The sequence below is a fragment of the Astatotilapia calliptera genome, chromosome 15, assembly GCF_900246225.1.
Source record: "Astatotilapia calliptera chromosome 15, fAstCal1.2, whole genome shotgun sequence".
Classification (NCBI taxonomy): Eukaryota; Metazoa; Chordata; class Actinopteri; order Cichliformes; family Cichlidae; genus Astatotilapia; species Astatotilapia calliptera.
In genome coordinates this window covers 9,053,171-9,079,293 of record NC_039316.1, presented here as the reverse complement: position 1 = coordinate 9,079,293, position 26,123 = coordinate 9,053,171, and the positions used below count along the sequence as shown (strand labels likewise).

General features: G+C 39.2%; 3 protein-coding genes across 5 annotated transcripts; all 3 read left to right on the top strand.

Annotated features, from left to right (window-relative positions):
- Positions 1-519: 519 nt before the first annotated feature.
- Positions 520-12,703, top strand: si:dkey-119f1.1 (Structural maintenance of chromosomes protein 6-like). 2 transcript variants are annotated; one of them, XM_026193891.1, is made up of 27 exons: positions 520-607; positions 1,009-1,140; positions 1,294-1,429; positions 1,855-1,960; positions 2,104-2,240; positions 2,449-2,510; positions 2,777-2,857; positions 3,636-3,737; positions 3,871-3,990; positions 4,104-4,202; positions 4,385-4,531; positions 4,873-4,961; positions 5,076-5,240; positions 5,388-5,566; positions 5,698-5,899; positions 6,395-6,509; positions 7,272-7,432; positions 7,563-7,698; positions 7,908-7,988; positions 8,527-8,697; positions 9,167-9,304; positions 9,436-9,581; positions 9,714-9,839; positions 10,932-11,037; positions 11,162-11,314; positions 11,518-11,615; positions 11,811-12,703. In XM_026193891.1, exons 2-27 carry the CDS (start codon positions 1,027-1,029, stop codon positions 11,905-11,907), a joined length of 3,267 nt encoding a protein of 1,088 aa, XP_026049676.1. In that variant the 5' UTR covers positions 520-607; positions 1,009-1,026; the 3' UTR covers positions 11,908-12,703. The 2 variants fall into 2 exon arrangements, with proteins under 2 accessions (XP_026049676.1, XP_026049677.1); XM_026193892.1 differs by having other exon boundaries at positions 520-611.
- Positions 12,704-14,484: 1,781 nt separating this feature from the next.
- On the top strand, positions 14,485-18,554 carry LOC113006404 (uncharacterized protein C1orf115-like). Of its 2 annotated transcripts, XM_026142358.1 has the most exons (3): positions 14,485-14,916; positions 15,050-15,060; positions 17,655-17,716. In XM_026142358.1, exons 1-3 carry the CDS (start codon positions 14,494-14,496, stop codon positions 17,692-17,694), a joined length of 474 nt encoding a protein of 157 aa, XP_025998143.1. In that variant the 5' UTR covers positions 14,485-14,493; the 3' UTR covers positions 17,695-17,716. The 2 variants fall into 2 exon arrangements, with proteins under 2 accessions (XP_025998143.1, XP_025998142.1); XM_026142357.1 differs by lacking the exon at positions 15,050-15,060 and having other exon boundaries at positions 17,655-18,554.
- A 2,818-nt stretch (positions 18,555-21,372) lies between these two features.
- tmem18 (transmembrane protein 18) lies at positions 21,373-26,123 on the top strand. Its single transcript, XM_026143533.1, has 5 exons — positions 21,373-21,557; positions 21,705-21,822; positions 25,241-25,295; positions 25,403-25,496; positions 25,587-26,123. The coding sequence occupies exons 1-5, from the start codon at positions 21,465-21,467 to the stop codon at positions 25,683-25,685; spliced, it is 459 nt and encodes a 152-aa protein (XP_025999318.1). The 5' UTR covers positions 21,373-21,464; the 3' UTR covers positions 25,686-26,123.

Genomic DNA, 26,123 nt, shown 5'->3' with positions numbered 1-26,123 from the left:
ACTGCAGGTTCCTACCCCAAATAACAGCCTAAAGAGTGTTGTGATATTAACGTCTACAATGAGTGGAACCAGGCAAATACAAAGAACTGAAGAGACAAAAAAGAGCTATATGCGAGTTCATTTGACAATAATATTTAATTAGAAAATGCTCGTTGCATTCAATTCTAGTAAATGTGTGTTTAAATACAGACATTTCCACCGGAGAATCATCCGAGTACAGTAAAATAATCATCTGACACACACACAAACAGCAGGAGCTTTCCGCGTGCTACGACTGCGAAAGGAAAGGGTACAACTAAAGCATTAGTACAATTAAAGCACAACTACAGCACTAATTCGTTGTTACTTAAAGAATTAATCTGGCAACTGTTTGTTTGTTTCATTTAATTTATTCTTACACGTTGCTTCTCTTTAACTCTCTTCTTCATTGTTAAAGTCTATAATATTTCATTTTCTTTATTTTTTACTTTTTTTTAAAATAGCTGTTCAGATTTCTCGATCTCGCGTATTCCCGCGAGATTTCAAAGCGGATAGCGGGCGCGAATTCGATAGCCGGTCTGGTGGTCGTTCCCATCAGTTGCGTCGGAGAGTGTGAGGGTACCGCAAGGTAGGTCAGTTGTCACTCCGCAAAATACCATACCTGCGCTTCCAGTTACTTAAGGCGGCACAAAACTAACCCGCAGCAAACTCGACTCACGTTTGGATAGACAGTCGTTGACTTTCTTTTTAGCATGTAGCCTTAGTTAGCCAGCTAAGCTAGTCCTGTAACGTGTGTAACTTTTCCTAAACTTAATTAAGCTACTAATGTCGCGGTTTAAACTGCAGGCAATGCTTTAAAACTCATATCCGTTAACTAGCAGCCGACGTGACGGCAGAATTTAGATGGAGAGCTGATTCGACAGTTTAAATAGATGTCTGACTGTGCTAGTAGTTTTATATGTGTATCAGGTTTCTTTCACTCTGTCGCTTTCTATTATTATTACTTCTTCTTCTTTTTACCGTTAAAAGCAACACGGGGTGTCTACGATGTCTAAAAGGAAGGGCACCTCCGTCAATGAAAATCCCAACAAGAGATCCAGATCTGTGAATGAAAGTGAAAATGCTGCTGACAGTGACCAGGAAGATCCCATTCTGAGTAATGTACGTCTGCCGTGCAGTGAAGCACGCTAGTTTTGTTTGATTTCCAGTTTTTGTTTAATTTCACCCTCGTGTATTTACTTATTTCTTAAATAATTCTCTGAGAATGCAAAGGATAGAGGCTCACAGTGTGGATACTTGTTACTTTGTGTGCAGTTGCAGTGTGGTGCGGAGGTGGTGAGTGATGCTGGGATTGTAGAAAGTATCACTCTGAAGAATTTTATGTGCCACTCGCTCCTTGGCCCGTTTACCTTTGGTTCCAATGTCAACTTTGTTGTTGGCAACAACGGAAGTAAGTGCACTATCTTATCTGGCAGATCGGAGATGTAACGAGGCTTCTGAATCCCCCTCGTTTCATGCCAATGCAGGCTGCAACCCTATATTTACATTTTGGCCAAAATGTCTCTATTGTGTGCTGTAATTATCATGTAAAGGCTTCTATCATTGCTGAAAATAGTTGAAAAATTATTAACTAATAATTACTAGTTAATCACTTTGGTTTAGTGAGATCTTGTTGCTTTCTCAGTGCTGGTGCTTTCTGTTGCACATGTCTGCAAATGTCATTATTTATATGGTGTTATTAGTGGTTTGAAGTTGTTTCGGTGCATTTATAAAATGTGAAGTGGAAACTCAGTGGCTGTTATTATCGTCCATAAATCTTTGTTTATTACAGTGTCCTGTCTGTTCAATTTTTGTGTGCCAATTGTTTTGTGACAGGTGGAAAGAGCGCCGTTTTGACAGCTCTCATAGTTGCCTTAGGCGGGAATGCCCAGGCTACAAATAGAGGATCATCCCTCAGGGGTTTTGTGAAGGAAGGAGAAAGGTGATTTCACAATAATTTTTTTATCCGTCACGCACTATCTGTTATCTTATTTTGTGATGAGAGAGCACATCATAAATGTGAAAAGTAATTACAAATAACAAACGCAAGTATCTGACCCTTGATGTGCATTTCTGTCTCCTCAGTTCAGCTGATGTTTCCATCACATTGCGTAATAAAGGAAGGGATGCTTACAAACCAGAGGTGTATGGGTCGGCTATTATTCTAGATCTAAGGATAACTCGGGACGGACTGAGAACATATAAGCTGAGAAGTAAATCAGGTAAAAATGCGAAGGAGTTTGTAAATTTAGATATTGCAGCAAACTATTTGCAGTAAATTCTCCATAAGTATATTTATAATTGTCCATTGATTTAAAATAAGAACAGAAAGAACAAAGATGAGTCATTTAATGGAGTCTGGAAAATCGTCAGTGAGAGTAAAGTGAATGTTCACAATGTTTTTCTTTTTGTTTTTTCTCTCTCTTACAGGTCAGCTAATCTCAACCAAAAAGGAAGAACTTGTCTCTATTCTGGATAATTTCAATATTCAGGTATGAGAGATGCAGGTCTTCTTTCATGTAACTCAGAGATGCTCTACCGCCAACTTTCAGCCAACTCTGTTTTTGTCCTTCACACATTGATGTTCTGGTTAAACTGCACTTTTGACTATGCTGTGATTTTAGCTGTATTTATCTGTACAATTTCAACATTTGAGCTGAAACTTAAGCAACAAATTGTGGGGCCATGTCAGTTGTTAAAGGGTGTCACGTGAACCTGTGTTACTGTCATGCTTATTAATGTGTTTTCTCTCCCAAAGGTCAACAATCCTGTATCAGTTCTCACTCAGGAAATGAGCAAGTACTTCCTACATTCTAAAGGAGAGGGGGACAAGTACAAGGTTAGTTCAGAGTACTTGCATGTTTAAGCCACACAGCAGCATTGGGTGGACAGTTTGCTACACCGTGAAACGTGTTTCTTTATGGTACCTATGAAAATGATTGTCAGTCAAGGCAATTAAGTTTGTGCCTATTTGTAGGGCTTCTGGTGTGGCCAGTACATATAAAACCAACCGGCAGGCCAACACTCTGTTTCATCTGCCAGTCATTGTTTCCAAATGCAAATATTTGTTTGGAAATTGCGGGGGCGGGGGTGTGGACAAAATAGCTTTTCTATTTCATCTCTCTTATTCTCCACACAGACTCTTTACCTGCATGTAACAAAAGACTGCCCAAATGTGTTTGGTTAGTAGCTTCTAGCAACAAAAACCCTCTTCTTTGATTCGAATCTAATGCCAATAAGAGTTTAGATTTAGCATGGAAGAGATTTGGTATAGATGTTGTTCTGGTACATTTGGAATTTCTGATCACATATATACATATCTAATGATGCTGTCACCAGCCTCATCTGCAGTTTTGTTTTGATTGGTAAAATGGCAAACCATATACAAACTTCAGTTGCTTATGTATACAGGACCTTATATATTCCCCTTGCTATAAGAGCTGTGTAACACCCACATTTCTTATCCGTAGGATAATAAAGGTTTATTCTATTCTATACCAGCTTGATCATCTTGTTAGCCTGCTCCCTAACTTGCAGCACAATCTCCTTGTTTGAATTTGTTAACTGTTAACTATAAATAAGCCCCGGTTGTTTTTAATCTATTTTTCTCTCTGCAGTTTTTTATGAAAGCCACCCAGTTGGAGCAGATGAGAGAGGACTTTATCTACATCAAAACCACTAAGAATCTCACAGAGGATAAAGTTGAGCAACACAGTGAAGTATGTATTTGTGTCGCTGAAATGGGCAGTAGTGATATTATTACATTTCTTGAATTTAAACCCTTTTATTTGGATTGCACAGCTAAGTTTTGTTTTAAAGCATCTTTTAATATTAATTTGTGGTCATTCCTAGTGCTTGAAAGACCTAAAACGGAAGTACCTGGAGAAGGAGGACCGTTACAGGAGCCTGGCTTCACTTGATGAAATGCACACCAAACTGGAGGAGTTGCAGAAGCAGATGGCTTGGGCTTTGGTGAGATCATTTTCCTCCAACTTCCCGCAATTTTCCAGTATTTCCCTTTCCCTATTTAGTTAAGATCACTTGTTTAAATTTTAATTCCTGTACAAATATGTTAAATGTTGCAGGTGACTGAGATGGAGAAGGACTTAGAGCCAATGAAGGAGAAGCTGCAGGCAGACAGACGATCCACAGAGAAATATGACGACAAGGTGAACGAATGGAAGGTATGAAACTTCTTCGGTAGTAACCCTGAAATCAACATATAACACATCTCAAATGTTAATAATTCTTTTAGAATTAACACAAATTACTACTAATTAAGTAATTGCTACTTCAGTTTTATGGCTCAGACTTTTGGACTGTTCATTCTGTAACCTTTTAACCCTAAACCTTTTTGATCATGCAGAATAAGGTCGATGAAGCAGAGAAAAAGTACAAACAGGTCCAGGAACAGCTAGAGAGGATCACACAGCAAGTCCAGGAGCTTCAACCTAAATGTGCTGAGCTCAAGACTGAGTCGCAGAAACGCAACAACCTTTTAAAATCCAGCGAGGTGAGAGTTGAGTGCACTAACCGCAGCATATGGTGGATTTCTGACAGTCGGCTCGTTCACTTTTTACAAGTACTTAATGATTTTATGTAGCAAGTCTGAGGCTTAGTTTATAGTGCTGAGCAGTGTCTAAGTGCATTTGTGTTCCTCAGCAGATGCAGTGGCTTTCCATCATCTGATGTGTTTTTTTGTTTGTTTGTTTGTCGTCATCAGTATAGGAGCGCTGCATCACCATTCTGTCATATAATTAATTCAAAATTAGTTTTAAAAAATGACTGTTATCTTTGTGATGCTTGTACGTCAACTTGTGAATATTTAACTCTTCATTTACGTGTGCACATCAGGTCACAGTCCACAGATGCAAAGCCAACCTGAGAGACTTGGAAAAGGACAAAACTCAGCTGATGTCGAGGATAAAAGATCTCAAGCTGAGGTTTTGTGTCATCTTATTTAGTTGTCTTCTGCATTAAATTGAGGTTGAAAAGTTATTTATTCTGTTTTGGCTCGCCTGTGCTTTATTTCATCACACCCCTTTTCTTACCTCTAGCATCAGTCAGAAAACGGGAGCAGAGAGCAAAGCCAGAGCAGAAAGGATCGAGCAGATCCAGACTGAGCTGGAAAACCTGAAGCATCAGATCTCTACACTGGGCCAACAGATTGACCAGTATCAGCATGCCATCAGTCGCGCCAAAGAAGAACAAGGAAAAATGAGGTAAAACAATGCACCAAAGGAAAATCATTGTACATGCAATAACCAATAATTGCTGATTCTAGGGTAGCTTAAAGGAATGTATTTGCAGTTTCTAATTGAAGCTATTCTCTAGAAATGACTGTATTTTGCCCCCCTGTTTGTTTTCAGGAGAGAGCAGGAGGTTCTCCAGAGGTCCATTGAAGCCAACAGGAGGAATCTGCAGACAATGGAGAGCAGTCGGTCCAATCGGCTGCGGCGTTTTGGAGAGCAGATGCCTGCGCTGCTAAACGCCATTCAGGAATCTCACAGAAGAGGCCATTTCAAGCACAGACCTCGAGGACCGTTGGGTAAGACCTGGTTATGCACAGAAAGTGTAGCATGTGCCCCCCCCCCCCCCCCCCCCCCCCCCAAGTGCGCAACCACAGTGCAAAATGTGTGGCAACAAAAAAACACTTCTAACTTTCCTTCTCTTTTACAGGTTACCTAATTAGTCTGAAGGACCCAGAGCTCGCACTGGCCGTAGAAGTATGTCTTAAAGGCCAGCTGCTGGCCTTCACATGTGATAACTATGAAGATGAGAAGGTTCTGCAGGGCCTCATGGCCAAAATGTTTCAAGGAGGTCGCAGACCTGCTATCATAACTAGCAATTTCATCTCACAAGTTCATGATACAAGAAAAAAGTGAGTATAGAGGTTTAATTATATATATAAAATAGTTGTGCAAAGTACAATTAATACAACAAGTATTCAGTTAGAAGGTATCCTTCTTCAGAGTGAGTGTTAGTGCATCTCAAATGTTGTAACTTTTTTCTTTTGGAAAATATTATGTAATGTAATGTAATGTGCATGTGTTAGTCCCCATAGGGAAATAGTTCCTCTGCATTTAACCCATTCACCCAGTGAAGCAGTGGGCAGCCACCAATGCAGCGCCCGGGGAGCAGTGTGTAGGGACGGTACCTCGCTCAGGGGTACCTCAGGGTAGCCGTTCAGTGGAGTCGAACCCCCGACCTTCCGATCATGGGGCCACCACTCTACCTACTGAGCTATCCCTGCCCAATTTATCATACATACATATATTATGTATGATAAAGATTTTCTTTATGTAGCTTATTACTTAATTATTACAAAATATCTGAAAAAATGAATCGAAATTAGTTTTGATGTGTTTTGTGTCAGGGCTGTCAGTCATCCGAACTACCCCTCCGTGCTTCAGGCTCTAGAAATTGAGGACCCAGTTGTGGCCAACTGTCTGATCGATCAGAAGGGCATAGAGAGCATTCTGCTCATTAAGGTAAAGCATAACTTTTTTTCAACACAAGATGCTTGATGGTAGCCATAGTTGCACATTGAGTGGTTAGACATGTCTTTTTTTATATGATGCAATGTGTAAAGTAAGCCATATATTAGATAAAGTATACTGTAAATGAACTGAAGGGCCTTAAGCATGTGAACAAACCATAATGAATCAGCTGTTTAGGTCTATTAAGCTTATCCCTGATCTGATCTTCTCTACAACCTGAATGGCTATTACATCAAAGTTTTATACCTGCCAAAGTCAGCTTATTGTGTACACAGCTACCTGTACATTTGCCGAACAGTGCCTGAAAGTTTATTTGTTTATTTGCCTGACCGAGTCTCCTGAATGTTGCCTGAATTTTTGCTTTAATGAAAATGATCCAAGTCAAGGAATCTAATTCAATTCAATTCAATTTTATTTATATAGCACCAAATCACAACAAAAGTCGCCTCAAGGCGCTTCATAGGTACAGGAATAGGAATCTGACCTTTTGCACAGTGGAGTCAGTGTGGTTATGGTCACAAATCTGCCTAAACCTCAGCTGCTGGGTCAGAAATATGGCAGAGACCTATAATGTTTTTGAAAGCTTCTTAATATTTACTATATCTATTTTTTATTCAAATTTGTATAAGAATATTTGACAGATTCTTTATGTGGAGTCAGACTTTGGATACCATAGAAGAGATGTCTGCTCCTTACCTTCTGAACTCTGTGTTCAGACTTCATGTCATATTTACATGTTTTCCTTGTTGATAGAATCGAACAGAAGCTCGGAGAGTGATGCAGAGCAAAAATCCTCCTGCGAACTGCATCCATGCTTTCTCTAAGGATGGAGATCAGATCTTTACTAACCGGAGTTATGCTGCTGAGCAGACTAGAGCCAACTATCTCTCAGGAGATGTTGAGGAGGAGATCAGGTATATGTCTGACTTGTACACATGAAAACTCGTATTTTATTCTCTGTCTTTAGACTTTAAACTTGTGCTTTAAATGTTCTGTCCACGTCTCTCCATTTTCGCCTCTCCTTGTCTCTTTGATTCCTCTCAGACACTTACAGAGGGAGTTGGAAAACCAGAAAGGTCAAGCATCACGCTTCCAGCAGCAGATGAGAAAGTTGGATGACGACGTCAAGGAAAATGAAGGCCTACTAAGAAGAGCCCATCAAGAGCAAAAGACCATTAAAGTTAGTGGTATTTTCTGAAGGGCAGATAAGAATACTAATAGAATTTGTATTTTCAGTTTTAATATTTTAATATAATCATATTTGGGGTTTAAAGCATATTAGTCATTCATTTCACTTACTTTGATATACTTTATCCATTAGAAAGAGAACAAAGTGTTCTGATATCATATGAAATGAATTTGCTAACAAAGTCTGTGTGTTTGTTTTAGGACAAGGCCACAAAGTTGCAGCTAGAGCTCACAGATCTACAAAATGTTGAAGAGCCTCAGTCAGAGGACCTCAGGCCCCTGGTCTGTAAAGAACACCATGTATTTTTCCATCTGTATAAAAAGATGCACACTTGTACTGGACTTAGAGCTGGCTATATCCCACAAATTGTGATGCTGTGTAAAATTTAAAAGCAGAATGCAGTGGTTTGAAAATCCCATTAACCCATATTTTGTTCACAATAGAACATAGAAAATAAATTGTCCAGCTTTAATTCTGAGAACAAAATCATAGAAACCGAATTAATTTTATGTTTATCCATCTGTTTTGTAGTACCGCTTACTTTTCCAGCCATTTTTTCCCCCATCCCAACTTGTTTTAAGACCTGTGTCTGCTTTCAAATTGAAAATGAGCTAATGTTTTTCCTGAAAAGTAGAATGTCTCTTTAAACATTCGATCTGTTTTCTGTGATTTTTATGAGATTTACAAATAGAAGAATTCTCTTTTTATTTACACTATAAGCATTGTCCCAGCTTATTTTGGTTTAGAGTTTTTAAATATTGTACATAATGTCAACCAGATCTACTCTTATGATACACCATTATCTCTAATTTTCAACAGGAGGAGGATCTTCATGAGATTGTTACCAAGATCAAGTCCAAGCGAGTGGAGTTAGATGAGGGACTGGCCCAAATGGCCGACCTCAAGGGTTCTTATGAAAAGGCAGAGCAGGAATACAAGCAGCACAAAGAGTGCATTAACACTATCGCAGAGGAGGCTGACTCAGTCAAGGTAATATTGAAAGAAAGACCCAGTGTGAGAACCTTTGTTTTTCAGTTGCTAAATTCTTGACTTATAAGGTATCAGGTCAATCAAATGAAGTAACTTTCAGTAGATATATGGGGGGGACAACTTTTTAATGTTGCAATCTTGTAGTGACACTATGTGCTATTCTTTTATTTGAGACAGTTGGCAGTAAAGTCAAGAAATAAGGTGAAAACAGGATATCAAACGTGATCTAAATGATTTTTTTCCTGTGTACGTACTGCTAAATGTGACTTGTAGTCTACAGTGCATTCAGTGATCAGTAAGATTGGTAAGGACATTGTGTCAATGCAACTACCTAACATTATATCAACCCTGATAATTTGGTGTGATTCTAACTCTTTGTGTGTTGGCCATGCCAGCCCACCGTGCTCTGTCTCCGAGTTGGTGTTTGTCTGTTTTTACCGAATTCTTTATTTGCTTTCTCTTAATACAGGAGGATCTCAGTAAAACTGACCAGGAGGTGATAAAATGCAAACATCACAAGAAACACTATGATGAGAAACGCAGTGCCCATCTCCACAACATTCAAACTCTTGAAGGCAACCTTAAAAGCAAAGAGAAGGAGTACGAGGTATGAGTATCAGAAAAGCACTTTGTATACAATGTATCTGCTTTAGTTTTAGGAGTTAAATAGCACTGTCTCTTGAAGTTTTGCCTGTATTTAGCAGCTAAAATATTGGTTTGTTTTGCTCTGTGACTCAGATGTCAGTGGCCAAAGCCAAAGAGATTTGTCTGGAACGTGTGGAGAGCCGTCGGTCAGCCAGGAGCCTGGACAGCGAGATCAATCGTCTCAAGCTTAAGATCACTTCACAGAAGGAACAACAGGGAGACCGTGAGGAGATTGTGAGGTATTGGATCCTCACGGTGTATTACTGACATGATTTCAGTGATGTTTCTGTGAGGTGTTGAATGTACACGCATTTTAAACTGATGTCCTTCCTTGACGCCAAATGTGAATTGATTTCCTTTTCCACTTACAGGCAGTACCACGAGGCTCTGGAGAGCTACAAGAACATGACACAGCAAATGAAGAACCTCAACAGCTTCATCAAAAGCCTCGACAGTGTTATGAACCAGAGACTTCAGGCTTATGCCGAGCTCAGGAGGTAAGTGGTGAATTCATAGTTTGCTGTTTGTATTTTGCAGTGATGTACTTACCTGTGCAATAAAGTAAAAGAGAGTAAATAGTTACATCTGTAATCCAGGTAATAATTATTAAATTATTAAGACTGTGGCTTCTGAATCGGAACTTTTTTTGTCTAGTTATAGACCGAGTGACTAGTCAGATTTTTAAAACAAATGTTAGCTTAACAGTCCAGACAGCACATGTGCAAATCTGTTCAAATGAAGGTATTTTGGCCTGATGCTTTTTTAAACCTCACTTTAAATTACATGAATATATAAACATAAAACACTGAATCTTTGAAATCAAATTCAAAGCATTGCCCACATATGTGTACTTAAAAGGAGCTCATGCTAATGACCCTCCAGTTAGCCCCTGCACTACAAAATGATAGAACAAGATATTAAAACAAAACAACAGCCTAGAGGTTTTTGGGGTCTTTTTCTGTGTAAAATATCTCACCCGTCTCATGCCCACCATGTAAGTTTTTCCACTAATAAGCACAGATTTAAATATCAGTTCAACAGTCACAAACATCTTGCTGTTTCCTATCATTTGATGATGGGTCAGTATAGTTGCTCCACACAAACACTTGGATTTGGATGAGTGGAAGAAAAGAAATGGATGAATCCCGCACTAATGGACAACATTAATTTTAATGCATCAAAAAAGTCGCCTTGATTGGCGAGCTATCGCTATTGACTGTGACCATGACATCGTTGTTCATTGGCAGATAAGAACTCATCACACGTATCACAAACTTTCCCCAAAAGGGTGCGCTGCTTCACACACAGGTTTAGCTAGTCACGAGCATTAGTTACTTTCAGGTTTCATCTTCTCTCCTAGCTTAATCACAGACACTGCATGTTTATTTGGATCGATCAAATTGAATTTTTAATTCTTCAAAACCTGGACTTGTAGTTCTAGTAGCTTTAGTACCATATTTGACAACAATTTGTTAAATACTCCTACAGGTCCCTCTGAAGTCTATACGTAAAGTTCTATTTTTTATATTTATATTTTTAAGATTGCGGTTATATGATTACTTTTCTCTCTCTCTCTCTTGGTATCATAGGTTCCTGTCAGCCCGCTGTAAATACTACTTTGATAGCATGTTAGCCCAGAGAGGCTACAGTGGAAGTATGATCTTTGATCACAAGAACGAAACCCTCTCCATTTCCGTAAGCCTTTTTTTCATTCATCAGTAAGAGGCCACTACAGCCTCAGATTTATATTAAAGTGCCTAAAGGTTTTTGATTATTATTATTTAAACAGAGACTCATTATTCTTATGATAACTTTGTAGGTGCAGCCAGGCCAAGGAAACAAGGCTGACTTGAGTGACATGCGCTTGCTGTCCGGAGGGGAGCGCTCTTTCTCCACTGTTTGTTTTGTCCTCTCTCTTTGGGCGATCACAGAGGCGCCTTTCCGCTGTCTTGATGAGTTTGATGTTTACATGGTAATACAATAGTTTTCGTTCGCATTATATTTATGTTTAGATTGCGGGTGCATGCATATTGCAAACTGAGATAATCATCAGTAAAAACAACAAACGATAAGGAGACAGAGAATATGCAACACTTCGTTACAGTTGCAAAACTGTCCCACTGGGTTTGGCCCCATTTAAAGATAACATTGGCTTTGGGTGTTCTCTTTAAATAGGACATGGTGAACAGAAGGATATCCATGGACATGATGCTGAAGGTGGCTGCCAGTCAGCGCTACAGACAGTTCATTTTCTTAACCCCACAGAACATGAGGTAACCACTGACACAACCTCTGTGTGTTTATATACAGCATTTGTGTGCTACAGCAGCTAGACCACCCAGATGTGATTTATTGACTTGGTCGTTGTAGACTAAGCCACTGTAGGGTAAAGGTCGTGTGACTTCAATGCGCTGCTTGGTTTCAGTATTCACATCATAATTTTTTATTTATTTTTATTTTATGTTAAGTTCCCTTCCAGAAAGCAAAATCATCCGCATCCTCCGCCTCAAAGATCCAGACCGGGGCCAGAGAAATACGCAGAGAAGTGAAGACGAGGACCAGTAATATTGCTAGCTCTGTTTAACATGATAAAACCTTAAAGTGCCTCTGAAACACTGATGCCAGCTTTGTTAGTTACTTCTCAGCTAAACTTTGGTTTTGAGAAGCCTCAGCTTTGTTCATGTAAACAAAAATAACTGTTCAGTGTGCTGTTTGTCAAAGATTTTGTTCTCTAATACTGGATTCAGACAGTAATAACAATGTTGTATGTTCAGATAAGTACAGTTACAGGGAAGGAGTGTTTTTATACCCACAAGAAAAAATAACCGTTAACGGACTTGAAAACGGGCACATTGAAGGAGTAAATGGGGTCATCGTAAGCGCGGGTTGAGTTTCTTTAAATTCAGTTCAAAATTGGTTTATTTTGTTTTAAGTGTAGCCTCATGGAGTCTTTTTCCACCTCAGGTTTGTCTAATGCAAGTAAGTGTATTAAGGTGCTGCTGAAGAAACCTAAAACACAGTTGTGACACCAAAATTTTGAGCATATTTTTGTTTTTTTTAAGTATAGTCTTTATAAAGGTTTCTTTGACTGTCTTACGTTATACTATCTCATTTACTGTGCTAGTGCTGTCCTGAAGGTTACAGGGGTTGTGTGGTAGTTTGGCTGTGGCACAAAGCAAGGGGTGATATAGGGCACCCGTTGGTTATTGTAATTGGCCTATGTTATGTATATTGTTATATTTATTAACTGATATGTTTCCCAGTACTTATTAAAATAATTTAAGGGTAATCCCTCATCCCCACTGACATTTCAACCTGTTGCTCACTGATAATTATAATTAAAGATAATTTTATAAATCTGTTTCAGAAAACGGCTTTTTTTTTTTTTTTTTTTGTTCTTCATGATCATCTCATGAATGCAATATTTAGGGACACCTTGAATTTTGGGCAGAGGTAGTTGTCAGCAAAGGTTTAAGGTCACTGCAGTGGATCATCTGCCTTCACACCACGTGTCAGCATGTCCTCCGTGCCAAATTCCCGTCTCCGAACACATCTTCCTCTTCTATTCGTCCTTTGACTTCAGGCAGCTTACAGTTTAAAAAATAAATTATGGGTGAAGAAACATTAGTTGGTTATTGTGTGCAAAGTTCAATGAATCTTTCCCTCTGGGAGGATTGTTGTCATGGAGCAACAGACATCTTCCTGTTGTATTAACTCATTGGTCCTTCATGCCGGATGAGCTAAAACTTTTTCACATTATTCTGATTTTGGGTGGGGGGATGCAATGGTATTATGAGCATAGACGTTATAAAAGATGGATCTACATGGGTGAAATCATTGAGCTGAATGCTGTTGCTTTCTTCATCAGTTCATTCGCAAAAAAACTGATAATTACAATTCAGTCGATCCAAAATTGACTCTGTTAAATTGAGCGTTTCTGCAGGATATTGCTCCCTTATCCTGTGCCTATTAAAAATAATTCTGGTTTAAGTCACTTCTGCTGTGGCTTCACTTCTCATTCCATCTTTATGAGTGTGGACATAAATGCACGATGATGGCACATTTATGTTAGCTGGTTGTCCAGCAAAGGAGTAAAACTGAGAGGCAGTAACTAGTTTTTCCTTACTCTACCACAGTGCTATTTAAAACAGGGATCTGAACAGACATATTAATCAGAAAGATTTTGAAACACATTTCTCTAACTTCTTGCTAAAAATTTTTTTCATGTTTATATTGACAGTTTAAGTTTGTAAAACTATACAGGCTCATCACCTTGTACATTTTGAACATACAGTATGAGGTCAAATTGCTTGTATTTATAAAAACATCCAACCATTTTCTATCGTTTCTCTAGTTCAGGGTTGAAGGAGCTTTTCCCGGCTACCATGAGGAAAAAGCCAGGATACAGCCTGAACAGATAACTATTGATGCTCACTTTCACACACACTTTCACAGTGTAAAACTGCCACTTAACCTAACCCATGCATGCAAACTACACGTCTGTGTTGGTTCTCTCTAGGTACTCCGGCTTCCTACCACAGACATGCATTTAGTGGGGTTAAGCTATTTTGATGAATCTAATGTGTCCATAGGTCTAAATTGTCTTATTGTCCATAGGTGTGAATTTGATTGCAAATGGTTGTCTGTCTGTTTTAGCCCTGCGTTAGATTGATGACCTGTTCAGGGTGTAGCCTGCCTCTTGCCTCTTATGTTAGCTGGGATAGGCTCCAGCGCCCCTGCAACCCTGACAAGGATAAGCAGAAGAGTATGAATGAATGGATGTTGCGCACATATAAACAGTACTGAGAGAAAACAGAAAAAAATGACTCTCTTTAAAATGCTATAAGCTATTTTTAAGACAGTCTAAAGAAACAGCTTAGAGATGCAATGCTCCAAGCTGGACTAGAGTGGGAAACCCTGTTACCCTTAGCTCTGAACTAAACCTAAACTAAGAAAAGTGCAGATAAAAGGTAGTTTATTGATTTGCACTTTGCTCTGCGGTAAACTATTCAGTGTACTTCATTAAAATATTCCAACTGAAACCCTGTGACCTATTGAGGTCAGCCTAATGAGGAGGAAGGATTTGCACCTTTAAGGGCTCTGAGCCAGATCCCAGCACACAAGGCGGTCCAGTGGAATGCACTTCCACTCATGCACATAACGTCTGCTGACAACAAACCTGACCTCCTGAGGAATCTGGTGCCTTTCTTCCCCCCTCCTTACATCTCAGAGAACTGCAACAATCGGGTAAACATGAAGCCCAAGTCTCTTCCATCCAGGCTGTTTCAGAGAGATTCACCTGCAACAGCATCAGGCAAGAGTCCCAGCAGAAGTGCAGCAAAGTATGAGCGGCATGTGGACTGCGTTGATCACCCAGAGCTGCTGGATCCATCTTTGTCCAACGACGGGCAGCAAACAGCTGACAGCAACAGGCAACACGAGAAGTGCCACAGAGAAACACTTTTCGCCTTCCTGCCAGAGAGGTACGAGCCACTGGTGGATGATGAGGCGAAAGCCAAGGCAAAAGAAGAGAAGAAGAAAAAGAAGAAGGAAAACTACAAAAAAGTCAAGAAGGTTTGTGTATTTTTATTTTTACACAATTTTTTTCTAACAGTGCAATTTTCCAAATCCAAGTTTAAAGTTGCAAATTCATTGTGTGTATCCAGCCTAATGACAGTTTTTCTCCAAATTTTTTTCTTCTTCATAGAGTCAGTGTGGGTAAGTTGAAATGCTTTCAGTATGAAATCAATCAGCTGCAATCAAATTATTTTAATTTATTTGATCAAGGTTTAAACAACTCTTAATAAAACAGTTCTCAGCATTACTGTGTAAAGTATCTTGAGATTAAGATGCTCCAACGTAAATAATCACAACAAGCTTTTTATCATAGGTAAGATTAAAGGCTGATATGATGACGCACATATTTTAGAGGCCTTTCCTTTGGCAAATAGGACTAACTTCTGGGTTATCAGAGATTATTCTCTCTAGAGATCTTTTATAGCTTCATATGTGTCAGCCGTGTGGCGAAACGTGCACCGAGGTGGACAACAGTTCAGGCTAACACAATAGAGCTCAGGACATGCTGTTCAAAGGAGTTTCCCACTTCCTGTATGAAGGCAGCCTGCACTCAAACTTCTCAGCGTTCGCATTCTCAGTTCAAGTGCATGTCTGTATTTAACCCTGTGCACATCTACAGTCAGTTTACTAAGCAGAGAGGTTTATAACCATACCACGTGAGTGATAGGAAAGCAACAATTTTACAACAACCTTATCTCATGACCTGAACATAACATGTGCACACGCACAAACAAACAAACTCAAAACATAAGAGTCCATGAATCAACTTCCAAAGAGCAAATTCCCAAATTCTTTATTAATGGGGAGTCATTTCTTCTTTTAAGTAACATTAAAATATAATGATGTGGTGAACTCAAGAGAAAACTTACACTGTTCAAACTTTTGTCTTTTCTTGTAGTTCTGGTTTGGGTAAGTTGAAAATAATCTCTGCCTCCATCTTTTTTTCACTTAAAAAAATATGTGATCAATGAGCCTTAAACTAATGATTCAGTCTGTCAGGGCTCTGTGCACGGGCAGGTGGAAATGTGGATCCAAATGCAGGACTCCGAGACGAAATGTAACTAAAACCACAGCTTTTATTGCTGGCATGAAACAAAAACCAAACCATGAAACCAAGCAGGAACACACAGGCAGGGTCTGAGGGTACGACGCGACACCGAGCATGGGAAAACACAGGGCTTAAATACACAGGGTAGTAATGGGGAAATGGGCCACAGAAGGGAGACACAGCTGGGGGAGATCAGGGCTAACGAGACGGGGGAATCAAAGCTGCACACACACTAACATAAGACAGACTTTCACAATAAAACAGGAAACATGAATCACAACTCAGAGACACGGACTCAACACAGAGAGACAGAAAAGGACACATGGAACTGAACTATACATGAAACCACAATTCCTAAAACATGGATAACAGAAACATGAAACTCTAATAATAATAATAATAATCACAACCACAAGAGAACAAGAAAACAATCCATGATGCAAAATTACACCAAAACATAATAAACTCAAAATACTGGGTCCAACGGACCCAGAACCGTGACACAGACATTCTGCTGTTTATTGAACAAAGGGCTAATAAATCTTTTGCAAGCTGGTGAAAAGATCGCTTCTATAAATTGTCCTGAAATTATTAAGTCTCTCATCCTCACAGCATGCGCCCCACTTTCTTCATTTGTTTTTTAATGTTTATCATTACTTTCTACAATTATTGAATTGTTTATCATAATCATTATCATAATTATTTCCCATAAAGATACTTCTGGCTACTTCCTTATTCACAAGGGGTCGCCACAGTGGGTAGATCCCCATGTTTGATTTGGAAGAGTTGTACACCGGATGTCCTTCCTCTATGGAAGCTTTTTTCACTACTGAAAAAATTGCCATCCATAAGTCAAATATTCGGGTTTATTATCTCAAAATTTCAATTTACTCAGAATTCTGTGTCAACAAGTTGAAATTTCAAGATGATAACTTGAATTTCTTCTTAGCTCTGCATGGCAAAAGGCCTAAAGAGATTTGTGTCTCCTCCCAGGAACAAACTGGGGACCTTTTGTTTGTTAGGCAAATGTATAAACCACTAGACCATGAGACAAAACAAACCCCAGCTGGAAATCTAGAGGCAGGAAACACAGCAAAGGCTTGTGGCTCCTTTTGGAAAGAACAAGTTGCTTTTTAACCAGTGCTCACGTGTGATTTATAAGGAAATGGAACGTGAGCTCTGTCTTTCTTGTAAACATTAATGTAGGCCAGGTAAATAAATCATAAATAAAAGGGTGCTCAGATTTTAGTGTGTTGTGGTTTTGTTACTGATTAATTTAAATTGCAGACTGTTGCATTCCCCAGTAAAACTTCTGACTTCCTGCATCCTCTGCAGCCAGTTATCTCTTTCCTGTCCAGAGAGTACAGAAGAGGATTGTGCTCACAGTGTGCCACTCTTCCTGCTGCGCCATTGTTCTAAAGCACGCACACTTAAATTATGTCCTAACTTCGATTTTCTGTTATTTTCACCTGCGTTTTGAAGAATCTCTGAGAACTGATGCAGCGTCTGAATACTGCGAAAGTAAAAATGATTATGACCTGTGTGGAAACAATCACATTTGTTACCGCTGCTTGTTTCTTTTCTTTCTTGCCTTCTCTGAATGAGTGGATTAGTCGATTTATAGATCATAAAAATGTGGTCAATGATAGGTGGATTTATTAAGTCATTTTTCCAATTTATCTTTCAGAATGTCGGCAAGGCGCTGCGTTCCACATGGAAGTGTTTGATGCTTGGTCTCTACAGCTTTGCTCTCGGATACTCCACTCCCATCACGGTGGCTGCTACTTTTGTCCCTGACTTTCACCCGAGCAGGAACAGGACCTGATTCGAGCTCTGTCGATCTCCTCCACTTTGTTTTCATACTATATATACCAGTAACTCGCAGACTCTTACCAAAGACTTTAAAAATGTGAATAATGATTGTGCAATTCAGATTACATTTTCAAATTCCCTGCTTTTGCAGATCTTACAAGATCTACTGCATGGTCATATTTGCAGAAATATGCAAGATCATAAAATCTTATTAAGTATTAGGTTAAATACTGAAAACACTTGTTTTTAAATCAAGTGTCTGCATGTGTTCAAAGGGATTATGTGGGCATGTGGAAACTATAGCAGGGCAGCAATAACAGGAATATTCACCGTAGCTGCAGGTGAGGTGAGTCAAGCCAGAGACCTCTTTAAGGGATTTGCAAGCAGGAAAGACTCAACAAGGAGGTGATTATCAGTAATACTGGAAGAGCAAGTAAACAGAAAGGAACCGGCCCAGTCCTTTTCTGGGTGGCACAACTTAGGTGCTTTTTGGTGTACAAATTCTGCTGTGAAACTAAACTTAACAAACACAAAATGAAATAAGACTGAAACCAAAAATGAAAACTAACAAAATAAATATTTTTTTTACTTTCAAAACTAGTAGTAATAGTTTTAATAGTTAAAATCTTTTTTGCAAATTTGAGAACACAAGTATGAGGAGGTTTTTCATTTTGGGTGTTTTGGTGGGTGGTGGGCGGCTACATGACTTTTACGGTCAAAAGCCTTTACAAAAACAGAAAGCTAACTAAATAAGATACAATTTTAAAAAAACAACAACAAATTAAATAAACTAATATAAATTAAAAAACAAAAATAGAACTTTGCTGTAAATACTATAATGTGACGCCCAAGATTTGAAGAATTCTCTGCTTGGAACAAAATATTCTGACTTTTAAGATATTTTTAAAGATGTGTGTAGATTTGATCATTTGTAAATTATTAATTATTCATGATGTTTGTACTTTTGATTAAAATAAAGCATTACTAGGAATGCATCTGAAGAGAAATTGACGTTTTTATTATTATTACTACTATTATTAGAGTGAACTCATTTTAACAAACATAACACATTCACGTGTTGATTTAATAATTCATGAATAACAACTTTGGCAGTTTGGGAGTTCGCCTTGTAATCGGAAGTTTGCTGGTTCGAGCCCCGGCTTGGACAGTCTCGGTCGTTGTGTCCTTGGGCAAGACACTTCACCCGTTGCCTACTGGTGGTGGTCAGAGGGCCCGGTGGCGCCAGTGTCCGGCAGCCTCGCCTCTGTCAGTGCTCCCCAGGGTGGCTGTGGCTACTATGTAGCTTGCCATCACCAGTGTGTGAATGTGTGTGTGAATGGGTGGATGACTGGATGTGTAAAGCGCTTTGGGGTCCTTAGGGACTAGTAAAGCGCTATACAAATACAGGCCATTTACCATTTTACTAAAAAACAACTAGAATTAATTAATTATTAGAACATTTTCATAACAACTGTATGTTCTATTTTTAAAAAGACAAATTCTTAGAGACTTTACAGAAGAATCCACCATCAGCCCAGATACCGTTTTCTTCTCCACAAGTCTCATGGACTCAGGCGCTGCATTTCCCACAGCTACTCCACTCCTCAGTGGCCTCTGGGTCACTTTTGTCTCAATAGACTGCGTTACATGCTTTGAAGGACATGTCATTCTTCTTTGTGCCTTTGCTTCTTCTGGTCTTTTCTTTCTTTTTAGATTTCAGTGCCTTGGTGGAAATGTAGTCTACATGATGGAGGCTTAGCTCTCTTCCTGACAGTCCTGTCATTTTGGCAGGGAACACAGATCACTGAATGTAACACAAGTTGAGGTATGAACAGGTTAAAGACCATCTCTTCCTCAGGAACACATTCAAAGTTGACTGTTATTTCTTCAGATCCTACCGCCTCGGCATCCAAGAATGTAAAGATTAGGGGCACCTCGGATACCACTGCAGGGTGATGAATGGGGCTGATGGATTCTAGGGTCGGCTGGGCAGTGGCTAGTGTTGTCTGAGTTTTGCCTGGTGGTGCTTGTGATGTCTGGGGGTTTGCTGAAAGGGGAAGGGGAAGTAAGTGGAAGGGGTCTCTCGGTTGTTTTACTGGGAGCAAGAGCACTTTCTTGGAGGATGTGTTTGTTTAAGGGGAACATTCCTGTCCCTCTGAACCCTGCCTGTGCATTTTCAACAGTGGCAGCCTTTCTGCATGCTGGGCAGAAAACTGAGAAAAACTCAGACTTTAATAGCTTTTGTGCTGCCTGTCAGATTAGTAGCAAGATGGGTCTGGCGTCATCCTGAGGTAATGACTGAACAAACAACTGACCCCATTCCAAGAAGAGATCAGCATTTATCCTGCTATTAACTAAGACCTGAACAGTAACATTCTCGGGGCAATGTTGGAGCCACTCACATCGTAGTCGTTTCCCTTTGAAGATAATCATGTTTTAACTGAAAACACCTTCCGCGTTGAAGGCTGTTAAGAAAGCAAGTGGTAGTTTCACCTTTCTCACCTGCACAGACCTCCACACATGGTTGCCCAACCACTCCAAGCACCTTGGTTGAGGAGAACTGGTCATGGCTAGTTCATCTTTTCCTGTGTGTGTGTGTGTGTGTTTGTGTGCATCTAAGTGTGCATTGCTCACAATGCATACTACATCAAGGCTAAAGCACCCACAAACTTTAGATCTGCACAATTAGAAAGGAGATGTTAAAATGTATCTAGTATATGATTTGACATGTATTGATATATTTACTGTTTTTTTGATAAAAGGAACCATCAAATTTCAATGCTGAAGGAGGCTCATTTAAGCTGAAAAGGGTGACTCAATGTACCACAATTCATTAAGGTAAATTGAGCTGCCCATAAAAAATGTATTTTTATTTAAAAAAAGATAGCTAAAGAAAGAAGATGCTTGCTATCTGGTGGAAACGATCACAAAATGAAGTATTAGCCCGTTTTTTAATCAATGTATATTTTCTTTCCTTTTTTTAAATCAACCGTATCATTTTCAAGAAAGATTTGTCAACCAGAACACTCACCCCTCAGTTCTTTTCACCAAGCTGGATGTGAAGCATTTCCCCACCCACAACAGCAACTATAGAGCAATCAAATCAATTGTTTTGTTTTGTTAAAGTACAGTTCTGCCAGCAATTTGAAAATTCTTTACGGCCATTGCCTGTAAAAAATTAAAGAGCTAGGAGACTTAAACCTTAAACGGCTCATTTTACCTGATGCCCCAATTTACCTGATGACACCCTATTTGTGCTGAGTACGCAGAACGAAAAAGTGTAACAAAGACAATCAATCAATAAAATTAAAATGAATGAAAAACAATCTTAGACCGAAAAAATATGCGATTTTGAGTATTTTAATGTTTCACATGTCATTATGTACCCATGGATTCTTTTCCCAACCTTTCTTCCTTTGGTAATACAACATTTCAGGTTGTAGCTCGAAATGTCGAATTCGGTAACTAAAAATCATGACGTTTCAACTTACTTTTCCCAGTCTTATTTTTTTTTTGCCTAGCAATCTTATTCTAATTCAGTTTTTATTATATTTTACTACGACGACTGTTTTCTACAGTCATTGGTAGAAACTAATCGTCCTGTGACGTCAAACGGCTGCGACTTAACGTGTCACTTCCGCAGTGTGCTGGTGTTTACACACAGGAGAATTAATATTTTTAGAAGATGACGGTCAATAAAGCAGACAATATTAGCAGTATCCCCATCGACGGATTCAGCAATTTAAGAATAACGTCGTTATGGACTTTCTTCATGTCGGTAAGCTCAATTTTGTTTCCCCGATTCCAGCGGAGACTAGCAAACTACGCTTCAGCTATTACAGCTAACAGGAGTCTCTTTCAGTTTAATTCAAGTTTGGCAGCTCCATTAACGGTTGTGTATGTGTGTCTCTGTCTTGGTATGCAGGTGCAGTGGTCCGAGCCCTGGCTTATCGGTCTGCTGGTGTTTCATGCTGTGTGCTTGTTCCTGACTTTGCTCACCTGCAAGTATTACAGAGCTCAGATCTGCCACTTCCTGCTCGTAGGTACGTGTCACAAAACAAACTACACTGTTCAAAAAGAAGAAGGAAACTTGATAATCACGTTAAAAGTCTGTACTGGTATACGCTCTGTAATTTATTAAAAACAACTTTAGACAAGCGTCCATTATGCCATTATTGGTCCATCTTTATCGTTTTTTTTTTACCCAGATCTATATATACCCAGCTGTCTTATTATTTTAAATCCCAAACAAGCTTACTGCCTATTGTTAGCTGTAGCATCAGTCTCTCAATTAACATTAACAATGGGAAAATAGAGAATATTTGTATGACATTCATTCCCGTTTAGGCTTTCTTAGGCAAGTAAAATGTGCCTTTGATTTTATTATAATTTGGCGTCAGTAACATATGAGCTGCTTGGCCGAGAAATGTATGGCGTAAGATCAGATAAGTGGATCTCATGTTGTGTAGAAAGATGTCTCAGAATGTTGCTGGTGTTTCCACTCCCTACTTGAAATAATCATGTTAATCATGCAATAATCGATGCAGACATTAAAGCTAGCTGTTACTGTCAAATTAAGCAAGTCTTTGGACCGCTTCTCACCTCCCAAATCTCTCCCATTTTATGGCAACACCAAATGTGCTTGTATGATGTTACTGATTTGCAGTCAGTTTGCATTTCCAGCACCTGCAAGCAATGATAAAGGAGTTGATAAACTCAGTGTTGTATGATTCTGATGAATTGGAAAAATTGGAACCAGCTCTCAAGTTCTCCGTTTCTCAATTTTTATTCCTAGTAAGTGGGAACTAAAACAATCCACTATTTGAGAGCGGAATTCTAAATCACACCAAATATGAAAGTTAAAAATTGAAATCAAAGGTTGATGCAACTTCCTTCATAATGTGCCTGAGTGGTGCTTCTGTGCATCCCTGACCATGCCTGGGCATGCTCCTGATGAGATTGGGGACTGTGCCTTTGGCTCCTGGACAATCTGTAGCATTATCTTACAGTAAATACAACAATTTGTAACATCCAGAGGTTCTCAGTTGTATTGTCTGGGAAACATGAAGGCCATTGAAAGGCATCGTCAAACAGGACAGCAATGACCCCATCCTATATGTGGTACGGCTCATATCATCGGCTGATATTTACATTGATTTTTATACATGTGTTTTCTGTTAATTGTTACTATTGACCTGCCATTAACTCATAAACCTAACTACCTGAATTACTGCTCAATTATTGATGTCATCAAGCACGATTTAAAACCACACATTTACACGGTCGCTAAAAGAGGGAAGGGTATGACTTTCAACATTTTGCTACAGGTCAGACACTTTAACCCGCACATTATTATCAATAATGGGAGCTTTTAATTCTAAGCATTGAAAATAAGATGTAAATGACTTAAAAGGCCTGGTTCTTTGTATCTACCATACAAATGTGTGGATAAAATAGAATAAAGTAGGATGAAAGTAACAGATAAACAGTGAAATTACAATAAGTTCCTGTTTTTTTAAACTAGCTCAATTCAATTCAAATCTACGGAGCCCCTCTGATGACATGGCCCAAAAAAAAAAAAAAAAATTGTGGCCACAAAATACTACTTCGTGCCCTCGAAATACTTATTTGTGGCCACAAAATACTGTTTCAAGGGCACGAAATAGGTATAACGTGCGCACGAAATGCTAATTTGTGGGCACGAATTGGGTATAACGTGGCAACGAATTACGCATTTGTGGCAACAAAATAGATAACATGTGCACATCATATTGATACAATTCCTGGACAGTTGCGTAGAGACATAAGCATAGGAGTAGGCTAAACCTATACACCATGGACAGAGACAGTATGATTGAGTTTTATTTTAGGCTGCGAATGAGCTACAAATGCAAAGCCTGGCAATGCAACGAACCATTATTACGGAGAGACATTTAAACAGGATATTGAGAGCCCAGTTGATTTACGGACGTAAGTACGACCTGGACGCCGGGATAGATTTTATTGTCAACCAACTGCAAGGGCCTGGGAAGGATCACGGTTATCGGTCAAGTCTTTCGTGCCCACAAATTAGCATTTCGTTCGCACGTTATACCTATTTCATGCCCTCGAAACAGTATTTTGTGGTCACAATTTATTTATTTTTTGCACCATGTCATCAGAGGGACTCCGTACAAATCTGCTGATCTGCTTTATAATCACATCACAGTCAGCACAATGAGCTAACAGAACTCTTTCTGTTATTTTGCACATTTATTTATTACAGTTTAAGCCCAAAACAGCATTTCTTTCTCAAGTAGAAAAAGTGAAATGCCTTACTAAAATTGCACTTCTCTTTTATATTAAATTATCTCCAAATGTCTTTACACTGACAGAAAGAGGAGTTTCACTGGTCTGCCCCACTTACAACCAAAATGGGGTGTATTTGGCCCACAATTCGAAATGAATTTGACATCCCTGATGTATGTGGCATGATGATGATGATAGTATTAGAAACTGTTAACTGCTCTTTATATAGACTGACCTGGATTCATTACAAAATGCACTCATTAGCAGTAGTGCTAACATGTTAAGTAAAGCTTTAAGCACACAAAAAACCTACCAGTGTGTTGCTGAAACACTCTGAGAAGCGTAATTTTTTTCCATGTCAACCTAAAACACGTGAAAGCACCAAAGTCAGAAGAAGACCTCACAGTAGGGAAAATGGGACCATTTGATGCAGAGTAAGAATCCCTGCTGCACACAAAACCAGCCAAGCAATGATGCAATCAGGAACCAGACTTTCCAACATTTCCAGTGTTTGTTATCTTAACTATCACCGTCTACAAATGCCTCTCAAAACTATGTCTGAAAAATGACATTTTTTGAACACTTTCTCATGGATAAACTGCAGAAACAAACCCCAACCCCTCATTTTTGACCTTGAAATCTCAGAAAACATATTTACTGGCTCATAGTGATGATGTAAAATAGTTACAGTTAAAAAGCGTAATGCTTCTTAACTTTAAGCCTAATTAATACTGATAAATCTCAAAGCTACCAGTTAACTTCATCATTATTAGTAAATCTGCTATACCTTTTACACGTTTTTTTCAGCTGTTTTTAAATGTAAATGACTTGATGTTTACATGTAGTACATGTAGTACCCGGCTTGGACAGTCTCGGTCGTTGTGTCCTTGGGCAAGACACTTCACCCGTTGCCTACTGGTGGTGGTCAGAGGGCCCGGTGGCGCCAGTGTCCGGCAGCCTCGCCTCTGTCAGTGCGCCCCAGGGTGGCTGTGGCTACAATGTAGCTTACCATCACCAGTGTGTGAATGTGTGTGTGAATGGGTGGATGACTGGATATGTAAAGCGCTTTGGGGTCCTTAGGGACTAGTAAAAGTGCTATATAAATACAGGCCATTTACCATTTATTTACCATTTACATGTGTAACCTGTGACTGATATCCCCTCTCTTTACAGTTGGCCTGGTTTATAGTGCTGAATATCTAAATGAGCTGGCTGCCAGAAACTGGAGGTAACACCATTGATCACCCATATTTTCTTTTACTACTGTTGCGCTAAATATTACAGGCGATATGTCAAAGCCAAGAAAATGTTCTTAAGCTTCACTGTTTCTTGCAGGTCCTTTTCAAACTTCCAGTACTTTGATTCCAAGGGCATGTTCATATCTTTGGTTTTCTCGATTCCTCTTCTTCTTAATGCTGTCATCATCGTGGTATGTTTGGCACTTGTTCTCGGCATATATGATTTTCTTTTTTAAAGAAAAAAAAAAATCAAACTCTCCCTCTACAATATACTTTGACAGATGGTGTGGGTGTACAGGACCTTTTCCACTATGACTGAGCTGAAGACCCTTCAGCTGAAGAGAAAGGCCCGCAGAGAGAAGAGAGAGAAGAATGACTGATCCGTCTCTGCATGTCCATAAATGGGCTTCATTTGGAGGAATTTGGACACTCGGATTTGCTAATCCCGAATTTTGGAAATGGAAAGTCAGTTCCATCGTATGACTTAAAAAGGATTTTTTCATTGATGTCGGTTAATTTGAGGAATGGGTGTCTTTTTTGTTTTTTGGCTGTGACTGTTAAAAACCTGTGTACACTATGACATTTCTGAAGACCAAGGACACTTAGTGTTTTGTATTTAACGTGTGAAAGCATGTTAAAATGCACCCCCTCCCCTCAAAAAGACTATCGTTTTAATTGTCCAGGTGTCTGTTACCCTAAATGTTCATTTTGCTCATTTTTTGATTATCAATATATCAGTCATTTGCATCACTAGTTGCATGAAACTTGGCCAGGGTGTGTTTTTTAGGATTATTTTTAAAATTTAATGATCCCCTCTA